Below are 16,188 nucleotides of genomic sequence, written 5' to 3'. Positions count from 1 at the left end.
TACTACAAGCTAACCTAAATTAGGTGATTAGAAAAAATACCTCTAACAAAGCGAGCAACGGGAGCTTCAATCTCCCCTCCCCTCCCCTCCCCTCCTCCCTCCCTTCCTTTCTTTCCCTTCTCCTCCCTCCCTTCCTTCTTCTCTCTCCCTCCCTTCCTCTTCTCTCGTGTTGGCTCGCTCTCCTGCTCTGAGCGCGAAGGGGGGGGGGTGGACCGAATGGTTGGGCGTGCGCTCGAGGCGGCCGCACCGCGTGTTTTAAAGGCGCTGGGGAGCTACCGTCAATCTAACTGGTGGTAGCTTTCCCACTTCCGCCGGTTCAAACGGTGGAGCCTGCTACTGCCGGCTCGAACGGCGGAACAGCCTCATCCCCCACGCCATTGGAATCTGTGTGCGGCCTGCCGGATGGGACGGCGGTAAGCGGGATTCCGTGTTGACGTAGCGGGTGCAGGGAGCTACCCCTATTTCACTCGCCAGTAGCTTCTCTTACCACCGGTTGAGACGACGGAGCGGCGAGATAGGTCTATTTCTGCAATTTTTTGGTTCGACTATTTATTTCTGAAAAATTGTAAAAATTATATATAAAAAAAATCACTAGATACACCGGTTGGGGCATGCGGGGCAGTAAGCCGACCCATTATGTAAAGCCAGTGGACCCACTGTCCCAGCAGACCGTTAGCCTCACCTGTTTCGTAGACGGGAGTGACTATAACTCAACCGAGTGATTTTTGTTTGGGTTTCAATCGAATTTTTGGACTAATCTTACACGTAACTATGGCACTGTGAACACGTGATAAAGTGAAAAAAAGGGGAAATCGAAATGAGCGAAAACAAAAGGAATGCGAGTTGATTGTCCTGATTCGATCAAATCACTGGGCTTGACGTTTCCTCTGCTGTTGGGCTTTTTGCTTGCAAGAAACTTCCGCACGGTACCACCGGGGCCGAAACGAAGCCCATAATATATATGTCATACTGCTGTTGCCTTTTCTTTGGCGTTCGAGGTGCTTATCGCTAGGTCGTGCTGTGGGAGAAACTAGGCTGCGATGATGAATCAGGGTGCCTGTAAACTGGGCCGGAACAAGGTACTCGGCCTAAATTTGAGGCAGCTGTAACCTGCACAGGCCCAGGGACGGCCCTGCCGCCACCACCCGCACTCCCGTGTCGCTCGTTGACGTGGGCGTGCCGCCGCCACCGCCGCATTCTTGCTCCGACGCCGTCGCAGACGAGGACAGCGTCGACGACACCCCAGCTCACCACGACTCGCCATCTCCATCGATTCAACCGCCGGCCGTGGTGCGCCTCCCCGACCAAATCTCCTCATCGGACTTCGGTGCCGCTGGCCGGTTAGTTAGTACCCCCTGCTCTGTCTATGCTGAATTGGTGTCGGATCCGATTGACTGAGAGTCGAAGGAATTCTTTTCTGGATTAGGGGAAGGAGAAAGCACTTTCTGGAAACACAGCATCAGATTTGAGTTGAAGTCTGATTTCTTGTTTTCGGTGATCAGCAAGTTCATGTCCCAGGTGTTGTTTTCGTACTCGGATTCCCATCACGTACTCGGATTCCCATCACGTACTGAATCTGGGAAGGTGGCCTCCGCCGGTGATTCTATATAAAGGCAACTAGGGTCTGCTTGCTCCGTCCAAGATTGTAGCTTTGCAAGTATTCCTGCAAAAAGCAGTTCACCTTCCAAGAGTCAAGTTTGCTGATCTGCTTCAATGGCGGCCTTTACCAGAGCTGCGACAATGAACAACCTGTTTGATGTAGTAGCTCTTGGACCAAAATATTTGTGGAGTCTAATCTTCAGAATTTTGCCTAAGCTGCTTGGTCTCCTAGTCAGTTTGATGAAGAAATTCAGCAAAGACAAGCATTTTCATCCGCCACTGATGGAACTGGAGACTGCGATTGGCACATTGCAGGAGCTGCCGCAGGAATTGCTGATGGATATCTTTGCCACCCTTGAGATCCCTGACCTTATACGAGCAGGCTCTGTCTGCTCATCCTGGCATTCCGCCTACACATGCCTGCGCAACCTGGGGACGTACAAAAAGTCCCAGACGCCATGCCTGCTTTACACTTCTAGATCTGCTGGTGAGAATGTTGCATGTCTATACAGCCTCGTGGAAAATAGGACCTACAAGTTAACTCTACCAGAGCCACCCATCCGCCGTAGGCTTCTGATCGGATCCTCCAATGGCTGGTTGATTACAGCAGATGAGAGGTCTGAACTGCACCTTGTCAATCCCATCACCGGTGAACAGGTTGCTCTTCCGTCAGTTATCACCATCGAGCAGGTGAAACCCATCACTGATGGTTCAGGTATCATCCGCAAGTACAAGTTATCATACTACTGTAGAGAAATGGACGAGGGACCGGAGATATTTGCTCTCGACAAGCTGCGCGAAGAACTGTATTTCAAGGCATTCGTGTTTCCAGATCATTGCACCCGAAGCTTCTTTGTTGTGCTCATCCACCATCCACGGTTTCAGCTTTCTTTTGCAAGATTAGGAGATGATAAGTGGACCTGGCTGCCACAAAATACACAATATAGGGATTGCATGTACAAGGCTGGTCTACTGTATGCATTGACGGCACTTGGAGAAATCGATGCCTTTGATCTCACTGCCTCCACTGTGACAATGAAGGTAATTATGAACAAGATTGATAGATACCCATATGCCTGGAAGAGCTGGTACATTATTTGGGCTCCATGGGGCGATCTGCTGCAAGTTTGGAGATCTTTTGGGGTTCCTCAGTATAAGGATGCTGATGGTGATGTTCCAGAGGATGGCCCTGCAATGCATTGGCCTTTTTTCCGCACCACAAAAGTCACAATATATGAAGTGGACTTGAAAGCAAGTGCGCTTGTGGAAACAAAGAGATTGTCTAATCATATTTTATTTCTTGGGCACAACAATTCACTTTGTCTTAGTGCTGATGAACACCCTCAATTGAAGGAAAATCATGCTTACTACACTGATGACCGCAGTGAACCGCCTGTGGCATTAAAGAATGTTCATCGTGATATTGGAGTTATCGACCTGGAAAATAGCAGCAGGAAGAAAATTGTGTCTCATATTTGGTCTAACTGGCCTTGTCCCACATGGATAACACCCAATCTTACAAAGATGAACTTAGCATTCAGCAAATAGGACTATTTTATATTCAGATTTTAAGATTTAGGAGATTATTTTGTATTGTTAATTTTTATGGAATGCAAAAGCTGTATGTGAGATATGAAAATTGTATTATATGTTCTATGGGGGGAACACATCACAATGTAATTTCTAGTGAGTATACAATACTGAAAATAGTCATTGCTCAAATTTTTTAAAGCAACGAGAAATGAAGGGAAAAATCATCGTTGCTGCACGGAAAGTTGATGTGCAGAACTCAAGTACCTGACCAAGGGGAGGAGAATGAGCCCATGTCTCCTCAAATTATAATGCTGGAAATTCCTGTGTTGTTTCAAGTAAGTCTGCTGGTGATTCTCTTTAGTGTCCTAATTTGCAGTTTGGTGCATTTCCTGTTGATGAAAAATATGACAGGCAGATTGGTAAAATATTTATATTTGTAGTGTTGGATTGTTGTCGAAAGCTTAGTTTAGATGCTCTTTTGGTCAGGAAGAAAGAAGAGAAGAAGCTGAAACGTGTTGAGATTTGCTATATAGCTCTTAACATGGAGGAGACAGCTGGCTCGTTTTCAGGGTCATCTGTTAGCCGCATTCTTGCTGGATTATGTTATTGTTTCCATGCATGAATTTCCTGGCCAAGCTTTGTTGGTCTTTTAGTTACCTGAGTCTGTTCAGAGTCAGGCTGCCTGCCTAACTGCACCTTTGTCTTTTGGTCAGGTTTTTACCTTGTATATTCTGCTTGGGTCAAACCTTTTTGAGTGTATTTAGTCCAGGTTGATGTTAAGGGTTTGCGTGCCTATATGTGGGTGTGGGGCGCCGTCCCTTGTACGGGGCGAACTTGATTTCTCCCTTAAACTAACCTTACTGTTACTGTTGCTTGAGGAATATTGATTTCAGTTTCTTATTCCTGCTGTGGTGCATGACTTAGTTATTCAGCTGGATGAGATCAATCTCAGTTCAGTTGCTCTCTCGTGATTACTCCGTGGTACTTTTGTTAGATATTTGTTGGCCAAGATTGCATTGAAGTCTTGATATCAGATTATCAAGGAGAATTATGTTTTAGTATTGTCCTTTATACATAAATTATCCTGCTTTGTGCTTGATTGATGAAATGGAAATATTTCCCCCCGCTGTTCCAGTGATCCACTAGTGAATGGTCTCAGCTGATAATTCTGATAAAACAAATTTGCTATCAATAAAGCAGGGACAAAAGCCTTTGTCCTTAAACATATACCAAATAAGATGCACCATATCAACATAGTATAAAATACGAAAATTGGAGTTGACCACTAAAAAAAAGGACAGCATATTCAACTCCAGGAGACAAGACATTAGTTTGTTACATAGGACCAGGGATAGGGTCCTGCTCATATTGCCAACAAATTCAAGGACTTAAGCAACTCATCCTACAATGGGCCTTAGGACTAAAACCGAAGACGACATCAGAATATGTCACAGCATCTTTGCCAGGCAGTTATCTAGAATTCCTGCTCGCTCTTCTTTACAGGATCTGACAGTTGTTGTCCTTTGCTTTATGATCAGCAACTCTTCATCAATTCTTCAGTAATCCCACCAACCTAAAATGAAAATATCAGAACACAGAAGACCATTTACTTAAAAAAAAAAGAACATAGAAGATCGCAAAAATTCAGTGGCATTTTGTGGAATGATAAATCACCTGCAGGCTCAACGTGGCAAAAGTGGATATGCAATTGCCGCTCCCTGTGTGTGCTTACTCTAACCAGGCATTTCTTCCATGGGCAAAAAAGATGGCTGCCTTCATGTTTTGAATAGTGAAGAAACGACTGCATTTGCACATCAGTGTTAGCCTAAAGTATTACTCAACTTTCTTGGAGAGTTAAAGCATTTTAAGTTTGATCAAATTTATACAATGAAGTACTAACATTCATGATACCAAATAAATATTATTAGTTTTTTCATTAAATATATTTTCATAGTATATCTATTCGGTGCCATAGACCTTTGTGATCCTTTCTATAATTTTGGTCAAAATGGTTTGACTCTCAAGAAAATTAGAATGACGGAACGAAGGGAGTAGAAAATAAACTAAACTGCATACTAATAGATGTTTATGTCTCACTGACTCACTTTGCTATCAGGAAATTTGCCACCATCGTATTTCAACTTGTCAAAAAAACAGATGTGACAAAATGTGACGTTCTCAGGGTAACCCGCTCTTGCTCTGCAGTACTCCTTGTACTGCAATTTTTGCTCCTCTGGAACTGGCAGGTCGTCCACCATCTAGAACACAATTTTCATTACTAATTTGCAATAAGCAGATTACAGTCATCGTGGGACAAAAAGGAAGATGGGGGAAACTCCAAAAAAATCATATCTACTGCATCAGATAGCAGAAAACAGAGAGAGAAAAAAACATCATCGCTGCAATCATAAGGTTCGAGATCAATGTACCAGAGGGGGACTGCATCTAGATTGCAATGTTCATTACTACTTTGCAATAAGCAGATTGCAATCATTCTTGGACAAGAAGAAGATGGGAAAAAACTAAAAAAAAAACATACCAGCAGAGGGGGTGGTGGCTTCTTCTCCGGCTCCCGTGACGGCTCCTCCGCTTGATTCTGACGACGACGAGGACGACGATAACGACGACGACGACGACGACCCCCGGGCACCTTCTTCACTGCAGGCGGCAACTCGGCGGCCTCGCCGCTGACGCTGCGTCGCCGTATCAAGAAGGAGCCGGGCATCTGGATGCCCCGCAGCCGCGCCCAGAAGCGCCGCAGCATCTCGATCACGGCGGCGAAGCGAGCCCGCCGCGCTGGCGCGGCCATCTCGCCCTGGCCCCGCACGGGCGCTTCTTCCCCCCCGTTGCTCTGCGGCAGCCGAGGGGACCCGCACCTCCTCCTTCCGCCCTTGTTCTTCATCGCGCGGCTCCGGTTGGTTCTTGGCCGACGAAAGAACCGTTGCGGTTGCGGCTTGTCGGAGTTCGGAGCGGCACTTCAGAGCGGCGGGCGGCGGCGGCGAGAGGTGGGAGAGCGGGCGGGTGGTCGGCTTGTCGGAGTTCGGAGCGGCACTTAGAGCAGCGGACGGCGGCGCCCGGAGGTGGGAGAGCGGGGCGGTGGTCGGCGCGGCCACTGGATGGTTCTTGGGCCCTTGGCTCGGTTCTTGCCCGTCGCGGCTTGCCGGAGCTCGGAGCGGCACTTCAGGGCGGCGGAAGGCGGCGGCGAGAGGTGGGAGAGCGCGGAGGTGGACGGCGCGGCCTTCTCGGCTCGGCTCTTGGCCGAGCCAAGAACCGTTGCGGGACGTCGGAGTTCAGGGACGGGAGCGGCACTTCGGAGCGGCGTACGGCGGCGGCGAGGGGAATCTTGGGCGAGAGGGCGGCGCGATTGGGCGGAATCTTGGATTGGGCGTGTTCCGGGGCTAGTGGGCTGCGGCGGCGAGGGGATGGGCGGCGGGGAGGAGACCGGCGGGGGAAGAACCAGAAGAAGAGTTTGGGAGGGAAGGCCTGCCGTTGGGTGGATTTATATAGCCGATCTTGGATTCAGGTTTCCCGTCAGCGTCAGGCAAAGAAGCCAATATTGGTCTGTCAGAGCATCAGAGCTGTGAATATATGATGTGTTGTAGGAAAATCCCAGGAATGCCGATTTATGTTTCCACAATTCCACCTGTGATTTCCCTGTGCTCAAAAGGCCTGATTTTCAATGCCTCAATGCAGCTGATGAAATGCTGTTCTTTGATTGTGACGCCAGCAAATTTCTCCTTCCTTGTGGTTTTGCCTGTGGCCGTGACTTCGATTCAATGGTGTTCAGTGATCTTTTCCCAAAGCAATGTGATTTCAAGGCACAAATATACACAGGTGTAATTTGGATAGTGACCAGATTATCCATAGGAGATATGATAACAAGTTTAGCAGGTCTCTAATTATGCGGTGAGAATTCCAAGGCACAAGATGTTGAGCCAATCCAAAATTAGGCCGGAGTAACATGGCACTTATGAACTGTGATGCAGTATTCAAAGGCCAATTTTCTTGAGAAATTTCGATCCTTGACACTGAATTCGCAAACCTCACTTCTTTTAACCCTCAATTCGCATGCTTTTCAAAATATAACCCTCCGACTACGAATTCTTTCCATACGCCCCTTTTCTATATTTCACTTCCTTGTCTTATTCTTTTTATTTCACAGCCCTACTGAAATGACCATTTTGCCCCTTTGCATTATCTCCTCGTTGAACCGAGTGACACTCCTCGCTCTGCCCAGTGACACTACGGGAAACAGGAAAGATGTCGAGTGCCAGGGGCACTCGGCGAAGCCCCAAAAACACTCGGCAAAGCGTTTGCTGAGCAAACGACACACGGCAAAAATCTTGACGGCAAACACTGGTTCGCCGAGTGTTTTGTGTCGGGCACTCGGCAAATACTTTGCCGAGTGCCCAGAAAACACTCGGCGAACAATTATTGAAAAAAATTAAAAAAAATCATGTTCCAAACCAGCACATCCCGCTCCGCCGCCGCCGCCACCATCCACACCGCCGCCAGCCACCGCCACTGCTTCCCGCCGCCACGCCATGAAGCAGATCCGGTGGAGGGGCCGGGCGGTGGCGGATCCGGGGCAAGGGGCGCCGGGCGGCGGCGGATCCGGGGCCGGGGGCATCGGGCGGCGGCGGATTCGGGGTCGGGGGCGCTGGGCGGCGGGTGGTGGGGCCGGGGGCGCCAGGCGCCGGGCGGCGCTGGCGGCGGGGTTGGAGGAAGGAGTGGCGGCCGGCCACCGCCGGATCCGGCCCCGAGGGGCCACCACACCCCCCGCCCACCATGGCCTCCGCCGGATCCGGCCTCGAGGGGCGGCGCGGCGGAGGAGAGGGAGGGGAGGGGCCCGCCGGAGGAGAGGAGAGGGGAGGGGGCCCACCGGATCCGGCCTCGAGGCGCGCGTGCGGCGGCGGCGGCAGGAGGCGTGCGGCGGCGGCGGCGGCAGGAGGCAGGAGGCGTGCGGCGTGCGGGGAAGAGGCTAGGGTAAGAGAGGAGAGTGGGGGGAGGGGGCCGGGGGGGTTGTTTTGTGGTGGGCCGTCTGTTTGCCGAGTGTCCTATGTGGACACTCGGTAAACGGTTTATTTGCCGAGTGTCCACCATAGGACACTCGGCAAATTTTTTTTGAAAAAAATTTAAAAAATATCCAACAGTTTCAAAAAAATATCAAATTTTCACACGAATCAATATATATTCTCTATTGACTATACAAAAAGTTTTGTAGTCAAACCAAACTCGACCGTCACTCGGCAAAGCGTTTGCCGAGTGTAACACTCGGCAAACGACACACGGCAAAAATCTTGACGGCAAACACTGGTTCGCCGAGTGTTTTGTGTCGGGCACTCGGCAAATACTTTGCCAAGTGCCCAGAAAACACTCGGCGAACAATTATTGAAAAAAAAAATCATGTTCCAAACCAGCACATCCTGCTCCGCCGCCGCCGCCACCATCCACACCGCTGCCAGCCACCGCCACTGCTTCCCGCCGCCATGCCATGAAGCAGATCCGGTGGAGGGGCCGGGCGGCGGCGGATCCGGGGCCGGGGGCGCCGGGCGGCGCTGGGTGGCGGGGCCGGGGGCGCCGGGCGGCGCTGGCGGCGGGGTCGGAGGAAGGAGTGGCGGCCGGCCACCGCCGGATCCGGCTCCGAGGGGCCACCACACCCCCCCGCCCACCATGGCCTCCGCCGGATCCGGCCTCGAGGGGCGGCGCGGCGGAGGGGAGGGAGGGGAGGGGCCCGCCGGAGGAGAGGAGAGGGGAGGGGGCCCGCCGGACCCGGCCTCGAGGCGCGCGTGCGGCGGCGGCGGCGGCGGCAGGAGGCGTGCGGCGTGCGGGGAAGAGGCTAGGGGAAGAGAGGAGAGTGGGGGGAGGGGGCCAGGGGGGTTGTTTTGTGGTGGGCCGTCTGTTTGCCGAGTGTCCTATGTGGACACTCGGTAAACGGTTTATTTGCCGAGTGTCCACCATAGGACACTCGGCAAATTTTTTTTGAAAAAAATTTAAAAAATATCCAACAGTTTCAAAAAAATATCAAATTTTCACACGAATCAATATATATTCTCTATTGACTATACAAAAAGTTTTGTAGTCAAACCAAACTCGACCGTCACTTCGACTCTAAATCTTATCGAATCTTCTCAAAATTACTATTCTTCTTCTGAGATGCTTCGGTTTGTAATCATTGTACAAGATGAAATGTGCAAAACCTTCTCAATTTTTTTCCATAGCCTCCACGTATTATATCATCATATCATGACAAATCTCATGATTTTCAGACTTTGCTTGTTTTTTTTACAATTTAAAAATACTACTGCCACACGTTCATGGTCGTGTTTCTTGAACAAGATGTTCCAAATTTCTTTTCATTTCATGGGTCAGGTCTCAAATTGGACCAAATAACATGAATATCATTTTTCTACTCATTTTGTTCCATAATTTGAATCACTTGCAGTTCAAATTTGACTTATACCAAAAATTTCCTTGAAATGCAATTAATTAAATAAATATAGAAAATAAATCCAAAAATATACCAAATTTTAACATGGAGTACCACATGTTGTATGTGGGGAGTAGAAAAAATTTCGTGGTGAAAAGAGGAAAAAAATTATTTTTTTGCCGAGTGTCAAAAAAAACACTAGGCAAACCCCCCTCTTTGCCGAGTGTCTTTTTTGGCACTCGGCAAACTCCCCTCTTTGCCGAGTGTTTTTTTTGACACTCGGCAAAGAGGGTGGTTTGCCGAGTGTTTTTTATTTGACACTCGACAAAGCTCCCATTTGCCGAGTGTTTTTTATTTGCCGAGTGTTTTTGGCTTGACACTCGGCGAAAAACTTGTTTGCCGAGTGCTCGAGAAAAAACACTCGGCAAAAAAAAAACACTCGGCGATTTCTAGCTTTCCCGTAGTGTGATGCCGCCGCCGCCTGAAACACCAGCGAGGCCCCTCCGCCGCGCTTGAGCCTTGCCCCTTCTATTTTCCTTCGCTACCGCTCTGCTGTGCGCCGCGCTCCGCTGCTGTCCGGCGGCTGCTCTGCTGCTGTTTGGCACAGTTCGCTTCCGCCTGATGCTGTGGCGCAGCATATGCCGCACGGGCTCAACCGCTCAAGCACGTGTAGCAAGGAGTCCAGGTGCCAATCCGATCCAATTGCATGTGTAGGTGCCACCATGCTTGGCAATTGAGGATTTGGAATTGAATATTTGTTCCAATTTCATACTATTACAGGTGCCCATTTCTTCCAATTGCATTATCAGGTGCCAGGCAATTGAGGATTTGGGAATGAAAGAGGCCAGACAAATAATTCGAATTCAAATGTGCATTCGGATATCTACTTGATAAGAATCTATTCATTTTATGGATGGTTTTGAACAAATGAATTAATCATAAAATATACAAGTATGGATGTCACACCCTGGAATTTTTCGATTTCAGGATGTGAATAGAAATAACCATTAAACAATGATTTTCTCATAATTTTACTATTTTCCAACATTTATTTTCTTGACAGGAAATTTAGTATAGGAAAAACAATTGATTGTCTTTCTAAATTAAATAAGGTTGTTCTTTGTGTGTTGCAATCATGCCAATGCATCTTAGTGTTTCATGAATGCAAAGGTTTTAAAATGCGTTTGGACGATGACCAGGTTCTTCTGAGAATTTTCCAGATTTTTCTAGCAATTATTCTCATTTCTCTAGAGCTAAATCTATTTATTAGAAAGCTCTATAATATTTTTCATGATCTCTAAATATTTTATTTGGACTCCTCGTGTCCCAAACTATCTCTAGGATTTTCCTAGAATTTTTGGTATTTTTAGAGTATCTTTCGTAGTTTAAATGAATTATCTAGAATTCTCTGGATTTTTCTTTACACGGGAAATTATTTCTCGAAATAAAAAGAAAAGGAAACCTATCCTATCTTTTTGGGCTGAGCTTGTGGGCTCGACCCTCTCCATCCCGCTTCGACCCAACCGAAGCCCATCTGGGCCTAGCTTCCTGCGGAGGCACGTCCTCGCACCCTATAAATAGTAGGCCGAGCCCCTTCCCTCGCCTGCCGCCCTGCCTCGCATGCGTAGCACCACTGCCACCTGAGCCGTCCGCCAAGTAGAGCGCCGTCGGCCGTCTTCCGTGCTCAATTCCGTCACACCGCCGTTAGATGGAGCAAACGGACACCGTGATGATATTCACGACGCTGAGCCACAGCTCCTCCACCGCCCATCATCGATGAATCACCCCCGCGAGAAGATCGAGATTCCGCTGCCGCCATCAAAATCCCCGACGGCTCCGTCCACCCCCGCTGCCGATGAGCATATCCACGAGTTTCCCTCGACCTCCTCTCTCCAATGCGCCACCTGCCCGAGCCTATCGTAGCCCGGATGGCGATTTGATCCTCTAGAACCACCATTCGCCATGGCCATTAGAAGCCAAGCTTTTGCGATTTGGTCTCTGGAAGATCTTGTAATGATTAGATTAGTTCTTGTGTCTTGCATGTTTCTCATGAACCCCCTAAACCTTTTAGATCCCTGCAGTCGATCCCTAGCCCTATCCTTTTGCCGATCTAACCTCAAGGATTCATCTATTTGCAGTGACTATTCACTGAGTCTAGAGTTTCTTCTCTGCTAGCCCCTGGAGTATACAGTTAATCACGAATAGATCCCTAGAATCTTTTAGATGACCATAGATCTCGCGTTTTGTATCCGTTTATGCTCGCTCTTGCTGCGTTAGTTTCATCTCAACATAAAATATCCAATGTTAGAATTAACTCACATTATATTTATATTTTGAAAACACGAAGTAAAGCTTAGTCAAATTTTAAATACAAATGTTCATGTATAGTTTATACCACTTTGAACATTTAATTTGGAAAAATAACATACGTGGGAACATCTAAGCCCAAAAATTGATGATTCGTGTTGAACTAACCAAATTATAATTTGAAAACACAGTTATATCTATAATTGGCCAAATTAACATTTAATTATGAAAACTCGAGTTATAACCTATGTAACTTATATTTAGAAATCAAATTCAATAAACATTAATCAATTGAACATTTATTATGAAACAGAAGTCTGGCTCTAATTAGATTTTATTAGAAAACAAGCTTAATAGGTATTAATTTATTTACAAAAGTGAGGTATAAATCAAATCAGATTTTATTTAGAAAACTCAGTTAAATAGGATTAGTCAAATTAATATTAACTATGAAATATCGATATGTAAACCCTAATGAAACTTTATTAAGAAAAGGTACTCAAATAGTCATTAATCACATTAATTTCTAAATTTAAAATGTATGAAGCACATAGTTCTTTTCTTTATAAACCTAAATCTTTTGATAGTGTACCTTCTCAACCAAAGCTTCATTTTAATCGGTTCATGTTGCGTTAATCCTCTAAAATCGTCAGCTATAGTCTAGCAACGTTGTTTCGCCATGTTTTCGTGTTTTTGAGAATAAGTATGGTATTAATTCTAAATAATACTTATTCACTCAACTTTTCTAATTAAAAGCTAATTAGATTTACACATCAGTTTTTCTAAATATTTGTTAATATGATTAATCTGAACATAATGAGTTCCTAATTATAACTTGTCTAGTTCAATGCGACATATAAAGATATTGATTACGTGTTATTACATATAGTTTATATAGTTTATTTTCCAAAGTTAAATGTTTAAATAGTCTAATTTATACATGAATATTTATAAATAAAAGTTGACTAGGTTTTACATTAGCTTTTCAGATACAAATATAATTTAAATTAATTCTAACTTAGGGTATTTTCTAAAAGTATCCTTTACATATGTTTTCTAATTAAAGTTAAATGCAGCATATAGCTCTTGTCTTTTCCTTTACGATCAAAGTTTCCCTGATATATGTGTGTTTTCAATGCTAGTATCATTCTTAGTGTTTCAAGCGTCTTCGTGATCTTAGAATCGAGCCCTATCCTTCGTATGTTCTTTTAAAGCTCTTCTTTGATTGGTGTATTGTTATTAGTTGTACTTGTTTGTTTGCTTCGTATGCTAGTACTGATGATTGCTTTGAGTAGAAGGATTGCTCGTCGAAAGCTTTGAAGATTGAGAGTTTCAAAAGAGCGAGAGTTGAAGAGCAGTAAGAGCAACTTTTCTTTGGAGAAAGGAAAGTGTCCCTAACCATCCTTCTGTCTATGCTTATTTACAAGAATACCATGCATTAATTGGAACATGGAGCGACCACCCAGAAAAATGGTGCAACCATAAGAACTACATGGCTCTGGTCTTGGCTAATTAATTTGAGACTCTAGTATGGGGTAATCTTACCGAAAGGACAAGAGGGGAGGTGTTAATGGGGTATAGCCCGGCCCTCAGGCTGATCTGCACTATGGTAGCTTCACAGCCTTGAGAGGGGTTTATGCTTTTATTTCGACCTGAAACCTTAGCGGGTTACTACTTACCAGGGAATCTTTGTAAAGGTCTCGTAGCGTCCCATGCAGTCACACCTTGATAGTGTGATAAGTGCCAACTTTTGCACAGTATGGTTGGGTCCAAAATTATTCTGAACTTTTACGCAACTTGTGGTGAAAGTGTGCAACCTCTGCAGAGTGTAAAACTGATATATCAGCCATGCTCACGGTGAACAGCGGTCTGGACCCTCACATGATTAATAAACTTAATGATGGACTTAAATTATTATTCTGGTTATTTCTTGTAGCCTTGTTGAGTACCAACCATAAGTGTACTCATCCTTGCTGACTGCTGCTTAGAAGAAGAAGGTGTATGAAGTTACTGAAGATGATGCTAGACGTACGTAACCCCCTGTCGATTGTCTTTTCGTTTCCAATATTAAGCTTGTAAGTCATTATTTATATTTCTTTATGGGATATTGTTACAGTTATTCACTGATGATGTCACTATACATATGAAATTTGATCCTAGCTTACATATAGGTACCACTTCTTTTTTTCAAAACCAAGTGTGACAATGGATCTAATATAACACATATCTACAAAGATCACTCATGAAAAATACTTTACAAAAACATTTCAAATAAATAAAAGCATGTAAAATATTTTACAATAATAAATAATTAAAGGCATATAAATATTTTAATTAATAAAGTTAATTAAATAAAACATTTACAAGTAATTAACATCACTAAATATATCAGTTTCAAATGAAATGAAAATAATATATTTATATTATGGTTTAAAGAGGTGTTTATTCTATACAAAATGGATAAGATCATATATTCCATCCATTTCCACATTTATTTTGAATACGAATTTGAATCATGAAAAATGAATTCGAATACATTCAGTTTAGCTACCACATTAATAAAATCGGATGTGGGTATGGATATCCATATTTATGTTTTGGCGAATACAAATATCGAATAATTCGGATATCTGGGTACCACTTTCCACCCCTCGGAGGGAACCTTATCCATTCTAGATTTTCATTTCAAGTTTTGGAGTAAAAATGGAATAGGGTCAAGCAGGGTTTACCAGCTTTTAGACAAACATAGTAAAACTTGATACCGATTATCAACCTAAAAAGAGTTAATGAGGTAGGATCCCTTGAGCAAAGAAGTCAACATACTAAGTCGAACATTACTCTCAGGGATGCTAAAGGGCTGTCAAACAAAGAAGGCCATGCTATTTTAATTTCCAGTGCCACTACACAATTTCCCACTGACTGAGAAGCCTGCACACAAGCACCAAGTTTATCAACCGTTCGAGGCACCCATTCATTGCATCACACGTCGAGGCTGCTCCCAAAACTGCATAAATACACAATTTTTCAAAGCAACATCAGCTGCTTGATGAATCAAACAGCTCCACGCTATTGACCACACTTGCATAAAATCATCAAGACAAAAGGACTTGAACTCCACAGAGATATATCTCCTTGATTAACAAGGTATCATCAATATTTCTATGTTATCAGGTGATAATGAACAACCACATCTCCCGAATGTACAAGGTTAGAGATAGCCACGCAGAGCTATATCAACAGTGTAGAAGCTCATGTTGGTAATGACTTTTCTCTTCTGGTCCATCTTAAACATGGATATTACATGAATAAATTCGTATGCGCGCGCCTATTTCAAGGATGGCCCATAAAAAAAGATAGGAATTTTATAGATGTCCTATCAAAGACTCATTGTTGAGGACATATAGGATGGTAAAATTTTTCATTTTACAAACTGAAATCAAGCTCGTGAGGGGGGAATTTACATAGAAGCCACTGCCTTCACCTGACCTACCTTCCAAACCCATCTGTATTGTATCTAGATCAACAGTGAAGTACGACTTTGGTGAATAAGAAAATGATTTATGTGCCATCCACAAATCTAACCGCCACATCAGGTAAGTCTAAGCGGCCATTGATGGGCAGAAGCGTCTTGAGCGCACTTCGAAGTTTGAACACATCCCACAACTTTATTTGTCACGACCAGCATCCATTGACCAAATTAAGCAACCGTTTGAACTCGCTTACCGTGGCGAATCCCAGCTCGCTGTATTTCTTAGTCATATATGAACACATCAGCTTCTAGTAGGTGGTAGATGAATGGCAGACATTTGCCCCATGGCCAAATCATAGCTTCAGGATTCTGGTGTCCAATCTGAAACATGAAGTGGAGTGTATTCCCTACCAGGGCACTTGACCCCAACTCGGACGGGTAGACACGGATGGTTGAGGATCTTGGTGTGCTGAAACCCCGTGCCCTGCTGCTAAGCTGTCAGCCTCCAACACTGAGGAAGAAGCTTCACCATGCATAGCCAGACTCACCGTCCCCCGACATAATTCTTGTAGAATAAATCATACTACTATCGTTGACATGATGAACTCAAGATGATAGCTGAGATGTCTCATGTGTATCAAACAGCTAAACAACAGTACAACACTAACTTATTATCCCCAGCTCCACGAGTTAACAGACACACTTGAGAAACCCCCTCACTGCAAAAAAAGGACAAAAAACATCGGCCTTTGTCCAACACAGATAATCATCCATATGCTAATGAATGTACAAGGTTAACGACAGGCACTATGCTTGTGACTGAACTTAAAAGTGGTTTCTCTCCTGCTGG

The 16,188-nt window shown here is 45.1% G+C and overlaps 1 protein-coding gene across 1 annotated transcript; it reads left to right on the top strand.

The window, feature by feature from the left end:
• Window positions 1-1,636: 1,636 nt before the first annotated feature.
• LOC117846349 (F-box protein SKIP23) lies at window positions 1,637-3,193 on the top strand. Its single transcript, XM_034727490.2, has one exon. It carries the CDS (start codon window positions 1,714-1,716, stop codon window positions 3,145-3,147), a length of 1,434 nt encoding a protein of 477 aa, XP_034583381.1. The 5' UTR covers window positions 1,637-1,713; the 3' UTR covers window positions 3,148-3,193.
• The last annotated feature ends 12,995 nt before the right edge of the window (window positions 3,194-16,188 follow it).

The sequence above is a fragment of the Setaria viridis genome, chromosome 2, assembly GCF_005286985.2.
Source record: "Setaria viridis chromosome 2, Setaria_viridis_v4.0, whole genome shotgun sequence".
Classification (NCBI taxonomy): Eukaryota; Viridiplantae; Streptophyta; class Magnoliopsida; order Poales; family Poaceae; genus Setaria; species Setaria viridis.
This window is presented reverse-complemented; position numbering and strand designations above follow the sequence as displayed.

Bases quoted from the DNA above. Each gene is read 5' to 3' on its own strand.
- LOC117846349 (XM_034727490.2), top strand. From the start codon at position 1,714: ATGGCGGCCTTTACCAGAGCTGCGACAATGAACAACCTGTTTGATGTA.